General features: G+C 31.8%; 3 protein-coding genes across 3 annotated transcripts; 2 read left to right on the forward strand and 1 right to left on the reverse strand.

The window, feature by feature from the left end:
* Positions 1–277: 277 nt before the first annotated feature.
* On the forward strand, positions 278–1,766 carry LOC123291379. Its single transcript, XM_044871646.1, has 4 exons — positions 278–992; positions 1,127–1,343; positions 1,489–1,544; positions 1,737–1,766. The coding sequence occupies exons 1-4, from the start codon at positions 798–800 to the stop codon at positions 1,764–1,766; spliced, it is 498 nt and encodes a 165-aa protein (XP_044727581.1). The 5' UTR covers positions 278–797.
* A 588-nt stretch (positions 1,767–2,354) lies between these two features.
* LOC123293323 (zinc finger protein OZF-like) lies at positions 2,355–6,121 on the reverse strand. Its single transcript, XM_044874100.1, has 6 exons — positions 5,928–6,121; positions 5,097–5,403; positions 3,697–4,097; positions 3,386–3,509; positions 2,643–2,864; positions 2,355–2,530 (listed from the first exon to the last, which is right to left on the reverse strand). The coding sequence occupies exons 1-6, from the start codon at positions 6,063–6,065 to the stop codon at positions 2,355–2,357; spliced, it is 1,368 nt and encodes a 455-aa protein (XP_044730035.1). The 5' UTR covers positions 6,066–6,121.
* Positions 6,122–7,601: 1,480 nt separating this feature from the next.
* LOC123293688 (trypsin iota-like) lies at positions 7,602–11,289 on the forward strand. Its single transcript, XM_044874576.1, has 7 exons — positions 7,602–7,677; positions 8,375–8,727; positions 9,239–9,330; positions 9,542–9,722; positions 10,085–10,189; positions 10,515–10,670; positions 11,116–11,289. Exons 1-7 carry the CDS (start codon positions 7,632–7,634, stop codon positions 11,275–11,277), a joined length of 1,095 nt encoding a protein of 364 aa, XP_044730511.1. The 5' UTR covers positions 7,602–7,631; the 3' UTR covers positions 11,278–11,289.
* Positions 11,290–13,098: the final 1,809 nt, after the last annotated feature.

Consider the following 13,098-nt stretch of genomic DNA (forward strand, 5'->3'; position numbering starts at 1 on the left):
GTGGAGTGGAGCACAAGTCATAGTATTTTACTATGACTTGTGGAGTGGAGCACAAGTCATAGTATTTTACTATGACTTGTGGAGTGGAGCACAAGTCATAGTATTTTACTAGTATATTGGAATTCAACGAAACGAAATTCTTTACAGTAAGAGCACCGTACAGTGCTCGCAGTGTATAATAGAACGCACATTTAAATAGTTATAACAGTGCATAGAAATATATATAACCATATAGATACGGGATGCCATGTTTTGAAATTGAGTTATTTGAATTATGGAGGGTAGAGATAAGGAGAACTATCTTAAATAGGAGTTAAAGTAAAAAAGTGTCCATCTAAAAACAGCAAATAACAGTTACAAATGTTTGATGTGAAATTCTTTATCCTTCTCGAACAACTTGTTTAGATCTTTATCTTACTCTTATTACTTTGAGCACTTCTTTTAAAACTTATACACTTTTGCTACAGCAGCGCTACCCTTATTTGCTCCTTTTCGATGGACACTTTTTATATAAAGAGATGGTTCTCCTTATCTCTACCCTTCATAATTTGAATGGAATTAGAGATATATTTGAGATGTATACTATGTTGTCTGACAGTTGCCAGATAGACTCTTTCCACTTTCCCCTAAATCACCTGAACGGCCACTTAAAATTCTCTAAATAAAATGACATTGAAACACCAAAAAAACGTTGATCACAGGACGTCATCGCCATCTTACTTTATGGTCCTGACGTCAGTCTGCTATGTAAATAAATGTACTGATATTTTGTATGACATTTTATAATTTAATTAAAAATGAGCTATTATTCTACTTATCGTTGGTGTGCTGTTCCTGAATGTAAGAATACTAGTGTAAAAACACCGGAAAAATTGTGGATGCAAGTTCCAAATGACATAAATATGAGAAAAACTTGGTTCAAAGTTGCCAGAAGGGATCTGGAACTATTATTTAAAAAAAGTCGTTTGTACTTTTGTGAAGATCATTTTGATGTAAGTTCACCGATCTAAAATATCTTTCATAATGGGATACATAAAAAAAATACATATTTTTTGGAATGTAGTTCGTATTTGGAGATTATAGGAAGCTAGTCAAATAAGTTGCTAATATTTATATCGTGTTTCAGTTGGAACACGACATGGAAAACTATATACAGTATAAGATCATGGGTTCAGTAAAAAGAATTCGATTGAAACCACATTGCATACCTTCCAGATTCGATTTGAATAGAAAACAGAAGTCTGCTTCAAATGAATCTGATCTTGATGAAGCTAAACGACAAAGAACTGTCCAAGATCAGATAAAAGAGAATAATATGAAAGCATCATCATCTTGCATTGAAGGTACTTTTACATTTATATCATCACCATAAGGCTTAATGTTTGTTGCCAAACTTTATGGACACTCACTGTTCGGTGCTCACCTTCTTCACTAATACTTATTTATCACTTAATGTAGTATTCATTTTTGATTATTATTCACTTACAGATTCACAAACAGCATTGGATCATGCCCCTTCTCTGCAAAATAAATGTAACAAAGCTGTTATTAATTATTTAAATAAACATTCATTTATCAAAGATGAAATATTTGAAGAAAATTACAAAATAGATCAAGTATACATTAAAGAAGAAATATTTGATGAAAACGAACAAGTCAAACTTGAAGAACAATTAAATACAGAATTTATAATTAAAAACGAAAATGATTTTTGAAAATTGACAAATTGATACTAGAAAGAAACTTTGGTGCGATATTTATGGTAGAATATTTAATCATCAAAGTGTTCATATGAAAAACTTATACTGGAGAATGGATCAATTCATGGACCTGTGGTAATATAGGATTTGAAGTTTGTTTTTTGGGTGTCATATTTGTTTTAATTATCTAAAATAAAAAATTTTGTAAACAATTTAAATTAAATAATAAAATTTGTCTAGAAACGTTTTTGGGATTTATTTTTTGGACTATTCCTTTAATATCGCACCTCACATGAGTTTTATACTCTCATAACTTTGTGTGTAAGAGTGGCTATATACAGGGCGTTCTGTTATTGACTGCAGATCGTCATCCTGCAGAATAAGCTCATAACCACTTTTGGATCCGAAGCCTACTTAAAATTGTTGCTGATTTGACTAAACTGTTTCGCTGCTGTACTAAAACGGTAAAAGTGATTGGCAAAAAAGCATGAAATATAGCTTTAAAAAATGAGATTTGACAACGTTGCACATGTTTAGGATAGATACGCAAATAATAAAACGTAAATTTTATGAAAGAATGATTTATTTACAGCTTAAAAAACTATTCAATAATTAGTTTGAATTCATATTTTTATAAATATTTGAATGAGAATTTTATTTAATTTGATGAGTTTTAATATGATTATTTAAAACATGTTGTTGAATAAATCCACGACCACAGACGGCACACACATGAGGCCGTTCACCAGTATGAATTCGATTATGTACTTTTAAATTACTTGCTCGGTTAAATGATTTTCCACATATTTCACATGGATGTTTTCTTTCACCTGTAAAAATCAATATTAATTCAATCAATTTAGGACCAAAAATCGTTAAAAGACAAATTAAATATGTACTGAATTTTATAGAAATTGAAGATAGTAATTAAAGTTTACTTACCAGTATGTACAACCATATGTAAATTACGATCTCTAGAATTTTTAAATCGTTTATCACAAATTTGACACGGATATTTACGTTCATCTGAATGACAAACCGCATGCTGTTTTAAGGAACTTTGCCGTGAAAATGCTTTACCACAAATCGGACATATATAAACTTTCTCTTTGGCATGTGTTATTAAATGGCTACGTAATGAATACCATTGAACAAAACTTTCACCTAAAAAAGAAAGGTTCAAAAAGACGGTTTACTTAAAATGATAAATACTGTAAGAAATAAAGCCGGAAAAAGATCATAGGATTGCAATTCTATGGAACCATATGACTTTTTATGGGACCCGGCTCAAAATGTTCGTATAAATGTGCAGAACAAAATCATATTGATTAGAAAGTGAGAGCAGCAGAATTGCACACTTTTACTAGGCGCAATTCTGCAGAAAAATCATAAAATTTGAGAAAACAGTCATTGGACCTTATAGTTTGCGATATTCTAAGCATTTTTTGTGTCATAATATTTTTTCCTAAAACTCACCGTTTCTTAAATTTCCTGATTTTTCAGCAGAATTAGCTTGAGCGAACTTCAGCACGCTTGCGCATAGTAAAAGCATACTTTCTAATCAATATGACTTTTTTCTACACACTCATACGAACATTTTGAGCCGGGTTTCATAAAAATTCATATTGATCCATAGAATTGCAACCTTCATGAATATTGCCTATTCCCGAACCAATAAAACTTACCACAAAGTTTACAATTATATGGTTTGATACCGGTATGAATTCTCATATGTGTATTTAAATTCCCTCTGAGAGCAAAAGCTTTACCGCAAACGGTACAAAGATGAGGCCTTTCTCCGGTATGTGTCTAAAAAAAATTGTAATCGATAACATCTTGAAACAGACAGGAAAAATGCATTAAAATAAATTCGATTTTTGTATTTTTTGGGTTAAAATTGCGCCTTTAAAGACCATGGGGTCTTGGATCAGTGCCCAGTGGAAAAGAGGTGCCTGTTTCGGATAAATGCCAAGTTAAAAAAGTATTTTGTATTTACCCTCATATGTAATTTCAATCGTGATCGTCGTCTAAATTGTTTTCCACAATCCTTGCATATAAATCCATCTTGATTTTCATGTACCGGTAAATGATTTTCCAATTGTTCTTTCGTATCGAATTTCTCAAAACATGATTTACAATGGTAGCCATGTGTTAATAGATGCCGTTGTAACGCATAATAAACAATAAATGTTTTATCACAAACATGACATTTATGATTACGGTCTGCGTGCGTATTTCGTGTATGATTCGCTAGCGTTGTTTTTGTATAAAATTTCTCTGAACATATTAAACATGTATATTCATTTTCTTCTGTATCTTCTGGTGATATTTCATCGTCTATAATAGCAACGTCTTCTTCATCTTCTTCTTCCTCGATAATATCTTCAACGTGTTCGTCTGTTGATAAAAAAAAATTGATATTTTAATCAGAAACGAGTGATTAGAAATCAGCTTTTAAAATTCCCCGATGATTATTTTATTATCCTTTTTCCTAGAACTTTTGGATAAATGAAATCTAATTACTTTTTTGTATTTTTCCTACTGCCGTACGTCCATAAATGATCTAGCGGAACAAATGAATGTAAACCTGGTATGGGTACCGGGACACAGGGTCATTCCAGGAAATTGTGAAGCCGACGAGCTTGCCAGAAATGGCACAATGCTGCCGGACACAAGCATCAATAAATACCCGGGAATTCCATTTGCGAACTGCAAGCTACTCCTGAAAGAGGATATCCTGAAAAAGACCAATCTTACATGGAGGGAAGAACGTACTTGTGATACTACAAGACAGATATGGTCTGAGTACAATCGCAGGCGTTTCGAAGTTCTCATATCACTTCCAAGGGCCTCTGTTCCCAAAGTTGTTGCGGCTATCACAGGACACTGGCTGGGCGGCAGGCATGCTGAACGCTTAGGCCTGGCAGTGTATCACGACTACTGCAGGAGCTGTCACAGTGGTGACGAGGAGGAGACAATGTCTCATCTTCTCTGTCACTGCCCAGCTCTTGTCATGAGGAGATGGACTTACTTGAGCCAGCCTCTCTTTGACTACCTCTCCGACCTAAAGACAGTCGACGTCAAAGCCCTCCTGCTCTTCTTGAACAGCTCCAAATGGTTCATGGAGTAGTGGCCGGGGACGGGCCAACCCATTTACGGTATCACAACGGACCCTATGATCTAAGTGTGTCCCACCCCAGGACAGCCACTCTAACCTAACCTAATCTTGTATTTTTTCTAATAATTTCAAGTGATATTTCGAAAACGGTTCACACGACAATTTCTTCGCTAAGAGTTGCTCTACAATCTCTGCATAATTATTAATCTCGTAGATGGAAAACAGGAATTTATAGGAACTGTAAATGATTAAAATGTAAAAATTAATAAAAAAATTACCTAATTTTGTATCATCAGGACTATTTGGTGATAATTCAATTTCAACTTTAGATTCTTCTAAGAACATATAATCGTTGTATGAATTATCACTAAATTCATTTTCTTGTTTTAATGTTTCGCTTTTATTGTCCTCCCAAAAAGTTTCTGTGATATTATCAATAGTATTCGATTTAGTTTCAACATCGTCCAATAAAAATAATAATGTTTGTTGTGATAATTTACATTGTCTACGAAATTTAAAACTATATTTTACTTGTTGTATACAAAGATCGCATATTACTTTTGGCAAAGTATCTTCTGCTGAAATCTAGAAAATACAAAAGGAAAATTTGATAATGTGTCTGTCGCACCCAACTATCCTAATTAATCGTTCAATTTACATCCTAGCTCTTTTACTAAACTTTGTTTGGTTTGGACTATAATCAGTTATTCAATGAAACAGCTAGCCAAATGACTTGAATCGAAAACGTTTAAGCTTTAAGTACTTGCCTAGCCTAGTCACTTACATTTAGTTCCAATTTCTACTACCCGATACTGAAACCAACTTCTTTAATTCACATACAATTCTTTAATTAAAATAGTGTATCGTTACCATGGAAACGCCTCAAATAAAACTCACGCACCGCGGTGCGAATACTCGTAATGTGTACTTTGTTATTGAGTTAAATTTTCCGTTACCATTGAAAGAGAACTATAAGCCCCCAACTATGAAAATTTGTGTAGGAGAAAAAGTTAATAGATACGATCTTTATCAATACTGTCAAATACTACGCCTGACCCTATACATATCTGTTAAATACAATAAAATTATGAAAACAAAGTAAGGCTTACCTCAATAGAGGCACATTCCTTTAACATATCAGCTATGTTTAATTCCCAAACATCGACATCATTAAAAACCGATATTAAATTTGTGGTTTTCTTTAAACAAGTCCGACATAAATTATTATATTTTTCACAAGATTCCATTCTATTTAGGTATTTATTTCAATCCGAATAACTGCAAACAAAATTGACTACATGAAGTGCGCTTGTAGAAATGTAGTAAGATAAATTTACTTACTATAATTAAGTCTAATATAAATTCTTTTATTTAAAAAATTTATTAATCTCTGCCTTATGGTTACAAAATTACCTACATATTGAAATGCAAACTAATTTAAATTTTGAAAATTATTAATTCTTACATTATCGATTTTAAATCTTGTGGGCTACAAAATAGAATATACTGGAAATTATTTGGCCTTGCTTGTTAATTAATATACCTAAATATTATCAAAGATAATAAATGAGAACTCTAGGATACTTCGAATTAAATTTCGTTAATGCCATCAATTTTTCAATTATATAAAAACGTATTTCGACTACCATGTAGTCATCATCAGTATGGACTCTTATACTGTTTTTTAAGCTTCCAAATCTTCGCTTTGCATCGAGTTCTCAGGCTTTCGAAGCGTTTCTCCGGTATCCGGTTTTTAAAGTATAATCTCATTATACCATCGAATTGGGATGATAACTAAATTTTGTTTTATGACTTCTGTTAGTACAGTAAGGAGAAATTCTCAATTTACGGACAGAAAAGTGAAGTTGCTTTTTAAAAATCTTTAAAAGTTTGCAAAATATGAACGTTTAAACTCCTAATTAAACAAAGAGGAAGATACTTTGTTTAATTATTGATACTTTTGAGTATCGCCATAGACATTAAATATAAAACTCGAGACAGGCAACAATCTTTTATTTTCCACGTCGACGTCCGATCTATTTTAATGAGTTAGCTTTAAACGAACAACAGGCGTTAAATAACAAAATCTAGGCCATCGTTTTATAAGAAACGTAATAAGAGTTGCCTATTTAGTAATTTCTTAAATCAACTTTTACATTAACCATTTCATTTAATTAAAAATTTATTGTTTACTAACAAATAGAAATAATTGCGCAATTAAAACAAGGTTTACGTATGATATTTGACACCTGAAAAAACACATTTCACTAGGTTTAAGCGAAAAGTGATCCGTCCGATCTATTTTCACGAGTTAGCTTAACAAGATCTAGGCCATCGTTTTATAAGAAACGTAATAAGAGTTGCCTATTTAGTAATTTCTTAAATCAACTTTTACATTAACCATTTCATTTAATTAAAAATTTATTGTTTACTAACAAATAGAAGTATTTGCGCAATTAACTCAAGCTTTACGTATGCTATTTTGACACCAAAATAACACATTTCACCAGGTTTAAGCGAAAAGTGATCGCTTTATTTCATTTTCTTTAATACGTTACATCTTTTACTCTACTACAAGTTGTAACAATTAGTTATAGATGTAACAAAATGATTTCATAACAGTTTTTCATAAAATCTATACAATCTTTTTCATTTACATTCGTTACACTAATTTTCTTCAAATTTTCTGCATACCTACGCCTACAATATCTAGGATAATTGATTATTGATCGTTGAATATCTTTGTATTCAAATTTTTCAGTATATAAATGTGTCTGAAATGATTTTTAAGTTCAATTTATTATTTGTTCAAAATGTTGCTTCATATATATTTAATATCGTTTGTGGTTTTCATTCTTGGTAAGTTTTAATATATTTTTAATTAACATTTAATTTAATTAAGCAATATAAATTCCAAGTGTTTATGAGTGTAATTGACTAATTACGGATATGTAAATATCAATTTATGATGCATATCATAAACGTGTGAATAATGTCATCCCTAAAAATTTGTGCGTCTTATTATAAATAAATTTTAGCTTATCATGTTGGCCTCTAGACAGTTGCCTACTCTGCTTATTGATTATTCCGGGTCTTTCGGCAAAAAAGCGGTAGTTGGTGATAAAATTAATATTTTCAGTTTTGCATTACCAAAGCCAAAAAATACAATCTTTCGACTGAGTTGTAGATGATGTCAATTAGTCCATTTTATTCGGAGATACTGCTCTACGAAATTTCGCAAATATCTTCCTTTTTTTTTTTTAAATCCGGTGATTGTTCTAATGGCAAGTGTAGTTTCTCGTTTAACCAAGAGAGTAGTCTCTCTGGCATAAAACAACTTCACAACCAATCCTCTAATTAGTGAAGAGAGCATTACGTCACTAGGAGAGTACTTTCTGGATTAAACACAACTTTATAACCAGTCCATCATTTTTTTGCCAGGAAAGTACTTCCTGGAATAAATACGATTTTACAAGTCATGCCACTATTTAACAAGAAGAATACTTCTTGATATAACTATTCAACTTGAAAATTTATTCGTTCAATTGTATTATAGCGGTTGTCACATCGCAGGAAGCGAATGATGTTGAAGAATTTTGGAAACCTTCATCAGCGAAAAATTGGGAAAATCTTTCCAAGGAAGATTCTAGAACGCCATTTGTTGGGGATTTGAGAAGATTATCTATGAAAGATAAGGAATCGTTATCTGAGGAATATTGGCCGTCATATGAGGAAGATAGAAAATCGTCATATGAAGAAGATAGGAAATCGTCATTCGAGGAATATGATGAGCCGTCATCTGACGAGATCACTACATCGATTCCTCCTCAAGGTTCAAATGAACATGATCCAAACCACGAACCAATATTTAATAGAAATCCAGGATCTTTGGAAGAAGTTCCATATATAGTAACGTATTTTTTTTGTATACAGGTTGCTTTTTGGGACTATAACCAATTTTACCCAAGAGTTGTGTAGGCATAACAACAAACTAGCATAGATAATTATTATCAGAGTATACTCCAGTCAAATTCTACGTTAAAATCGTAAAACGCGATGTAAAGCTGCTTTTTTGGTTTATTATTTGATCCTCTTACGGAAGTGAGAAACTATACGTATTCCAAGAAAAAAAAGTTGTGCTCCAAATGTGTGGAATTTTTCCAGTTTTCACCTATTTCGCAGTCAACACAACTTTCTTTTTGCTTGCAAAACGTAGTTTTACACTCCCCTAAGTGGGCCCCATTTTCAAAATTTTTCATTTAAAGTATTTTTCGATATTTAAAGGTAAAAAATTAAATTTTACAAAAACTTGCTTGTAGTAAGAAATTGAAAGACTTACGTTCTTACTTCCCGGGACATGGATATAGTCTTGACAGAGCGCCCAGACAGCATAAAAATATTTACATAATCAAAATTTTAGGTATCTATCCGAGATGTATATCAAAATCATACTTGTAATGGAATTCTAATTTCTAAATTTTGGGTATTAACTGCAGCTCACTGTTTGGATAAGTAAGTTTTAAGAATTTTGTGCTTTTTTTCAGTTTTTAACTCATCATCGAGTAGGCTGAGTGTATAAAGTTCTGATTTCGACTTAGTATCTTAAAAAATGTGACGATCATCAGATCGATATCCCCATGAATAACGAAAATATGAGGGTCTTCATCTTAAATGTGATACATTGTATAATTATTTTTTGATCACCCAATACTATTAATTTTAGATCAAATTATCCCCTGCAGACAATTCAATATGGAGTGGAAGATATTTCTGGTGGAGAAAATATCGATTTAGCGTCTGAAAATATTGAATTTATTATTCAACAATTCCAATATCGAAACTATAAAAAATATTCGAATAAAAGAAAACAGAACGTATTATTGAATGACATTGCTTTATTACGGGTAAGAAATAACTTAAAAACAGTAGAAACATTGCGTCTTGTCAAACTGAGCGATCGGCAGTGATTTTTATCAGCCCGCCAGCACTCGTGTCAACCGTTCGGCAATCTTTAATCTTGTGATGATTTGCTTACGCGTTCTGAACATGCGTCAAATATTTGATAGTGAAAATTAATTTTAACTAATTTCACAATATATCACAAGTTTTTTTTTTTTAATTTACTGAGTACGACTTATATTAAACTGACGAAAGTCACGGGCCTGTGACCTAACATAATTAACAAAAGTTTGAACCACCCACCTTCCCCCTGGATGATTCCTATGCACGGTCCTGCACTATGTATTATTAAAATTATGTTTTACAGTTGGCTGGACCAGCAAATATTAAGGAATTCGCAAAATTAGCGAATCCAATGGAGCCAACTCCAGAAAATGGGGATGCAAGTTTGTTTGGATTTATATCGACGGAAGTAAGTTTATATAGTTCAAATTTATATACTCTTCGAACAAATTGTTGTTTAAGTAGTGACCATGAAAATTACTATCTCTTACCTTTTAGGATCTAAATTAACTATTATAGAAACTCGAAGAACTAGGTCCAAGCTTATGCCAGAACATGATGTCCCCTATTAAACTCGGCAACTTTTGTTTAAGTTATTTTTTGTTAGTTAGCTACAAAACGAGCTATTAGCCATAAGAAATTAAGTTTTGTGCCATTACTACTTTTGCTCTTTTGCTTAACCTTCAAGTTTTATGTACATACATCTCTGCTATAACTATAATTAAACATTTTAGGAGGGTATTCAATCAACAAAATTACTAGAATCAAATCTTAATATTATTGATTTGAAAGATTGTGAAAAAAAATTCAAAGGCCATTGGTTAAATCCATTACTTTCAAAACCTGATCATATATGTGCAAGTGCAGATAAAGCGCCAGAACAATGCAAGGTAAGTGATAGCACCACAGCTTGTTGCACATAGTCGCGGAGATAAAACACTAAAAACAGTCAGAGTTCGAAAAATTTGAACATTAAGACGGATTTGAATGAAGTTTTCAGCCATTCGATTCGTTACTGTGTCAGGAAATTATGTGATCTAAATTGATTGATAAGAAATTAAAAATTTAAATATTATGTAGGGTCGGATTAAACATTTGAGAGGTCCTGGACCGAAAATCATAGGGGTCCAGGTCCAGGTCCAACCCAACGCAACCCATGTAAGGCTGTCCGTATGTAAGACTGTAAATTTCTTTAATTATTTTGAATATCTGATTCGTTCCTTATGCTTGTTATTCAATAATACATAATTTATAATAAAAGGAACATAGTTCCTACCGGGTGACTCACGACATCTGTGATTCTTTTTTATCAAGTAAATAAAAAAATAATTTTAGGATGATTCTGGAAGTCCATTAATAATTAATGGGAAAGTTTTTGGTATAGCATCAGGAAGTGTATATTTTCATGGAAATGAACCTTGCTCTGTTGAAACACCCGGTATATATACACGTATTGCAACTTTCAGACCTTGGATAAAACAACTGTCTGGCGTTTAAAATGGGCGGCTTCTATAATATCCATGTTATTTTCAATTTATCAAAAGAATGTAAATTACTTATCCTTAATCTGAAATAATTATTATGAAATATATCTTGATACCTATTGACTAATCATTTGTTTTATTATAATCCAGTACCTGGTTTCAATTCGATTAATAGTTTTCTAAATACAACGTTTGAGTACAGTTTCTAACAAATCAAACAATTTTCGCCGCCTTATAACTAAATTAGTCGTCCTATTAGCTCAGTTGGTTAAGGCGTAACCAATTCCGTCCGCGGTATACTTAGGGTAGCGGGTTCGATTCCCGCCGTCGCTACAAAATTAATTTAAATAGCAAAGTATTAAAATTTTTTTAAACTCTTTTGACGACCAGTATTTCGATATTTCACCAATTTGAACTTGTTGACTACACTGTAGGTGAAAATAATAATTTTCACCTATTTCTATAGGTGAAGCTGCTATAAATAATTTAAAATTAAAATTATTTTTGTTACGGAATACCAAGAGTTTTTTTTACATCAAGTCTTTGTTCAACTTTTGCAATACTTTTAAAAGCCGGTTTTGCAGACTCTTTTTTTTAACGTGCAGTTACTTCAGCCGCTATCAAGGCCATGAATAGATTTTGATGGTTTTCGATTCTTTGAAATGAAAAAAAAAATGAAATGATCTGAATTTCTGGTTAATAGACCTTTTCATTTTAAACAGTTTAAACAGTGATTACCTGTTATTTCGGACAGTTTGTTAAAAAACTAATATGATAAAATGAATAACAAATATATTGTGCCTTTGTCCAACTTATTACTGAGTGCCAAAACAATCATAATTGAAATGAAATCCTTTGAAATCCTCTATGACCTTGCTGACGCCTGGAGTAACTGCACGTTAATAAAAGACCGGTTTTTGCCAATATTACGACCAATGTTATTACAATTAAAAAAAGATTTTTTTCAGTTAATACCAACGAAATGAAAGTATTAAAAATACTAAAATTTGTCATTTGATAATTTTTTTTGGATTAAATTTAATATTTACATAATTATCATTTGCATTTTTAATGTTACACTACCCATAGAGGCGTTAGCTACAGCCGTATCGGTGGTGGAAATAATATGGACAATGTTTTTCGGTTTGTTTCAAAAACATATTTTAATTTATTATTATCAAATCAAACATATGCTACTTCTCTAACAGCTAGCTACGGCACTGCTTATACATACTTAAACATTCAAAATATTTAAATTTTTACAGTGCTTGGACCGTGCAAGCAATAAATTATAATGTAACATCCTGATAATGATCATACGCCGGTAAAATCTTACAAAAAAAGGACAACTAAACTCGTAAAACGCGATGTAAAACTGCTTTTGTGGTATTTGAACCCCAACTCTTAGGGGAGTGTGAAACTACGTTTTGCAAGCAAAAGAAAGTTGTGCTATCTATTAAGCAGATAGGATGCTTCTTTACCGACCGCGTATGGCTTTTTCGAAGCATATATTTTTGAATTTTCGAAAAATTATACTATTTTGCGATAAAAAGATATTATTAACAGCTACAATTAGAGCCTTAAACGGATCTTGCGATTTATACAAGTCGAGAAATGGTGATTTGACTTCAGCAAGCCTCACTTTTTCATATTTTTAGTGCTATACACTTCAAAGTATCTATTTTTGATTAAAAACTAGTATTTTTGAAAAGCGTTGAAAAGCCGGATGGTTTTTTTTTTTTTTTGAAAATTCTGATCCGTACTATATTTATTATTAAATTATGTATATTTTTACTTGAATAAGCAAAAAAAAGCGTATGTGAAGTATTATTAT

This window comes from Chrysoperla carnea, chromosome 2 (genome assembly GCF_905475395.1).
Source record: "Chrysoperla carnea chromosome 2, inChrCarn1.1, whole genome shotgun sequence".
NCBI lineage: Eukaryota > Metazoa > Arthropoda > Insecta > Neuroptera > Chrysopidae > Chrysoperla > Chrysoperla carnea.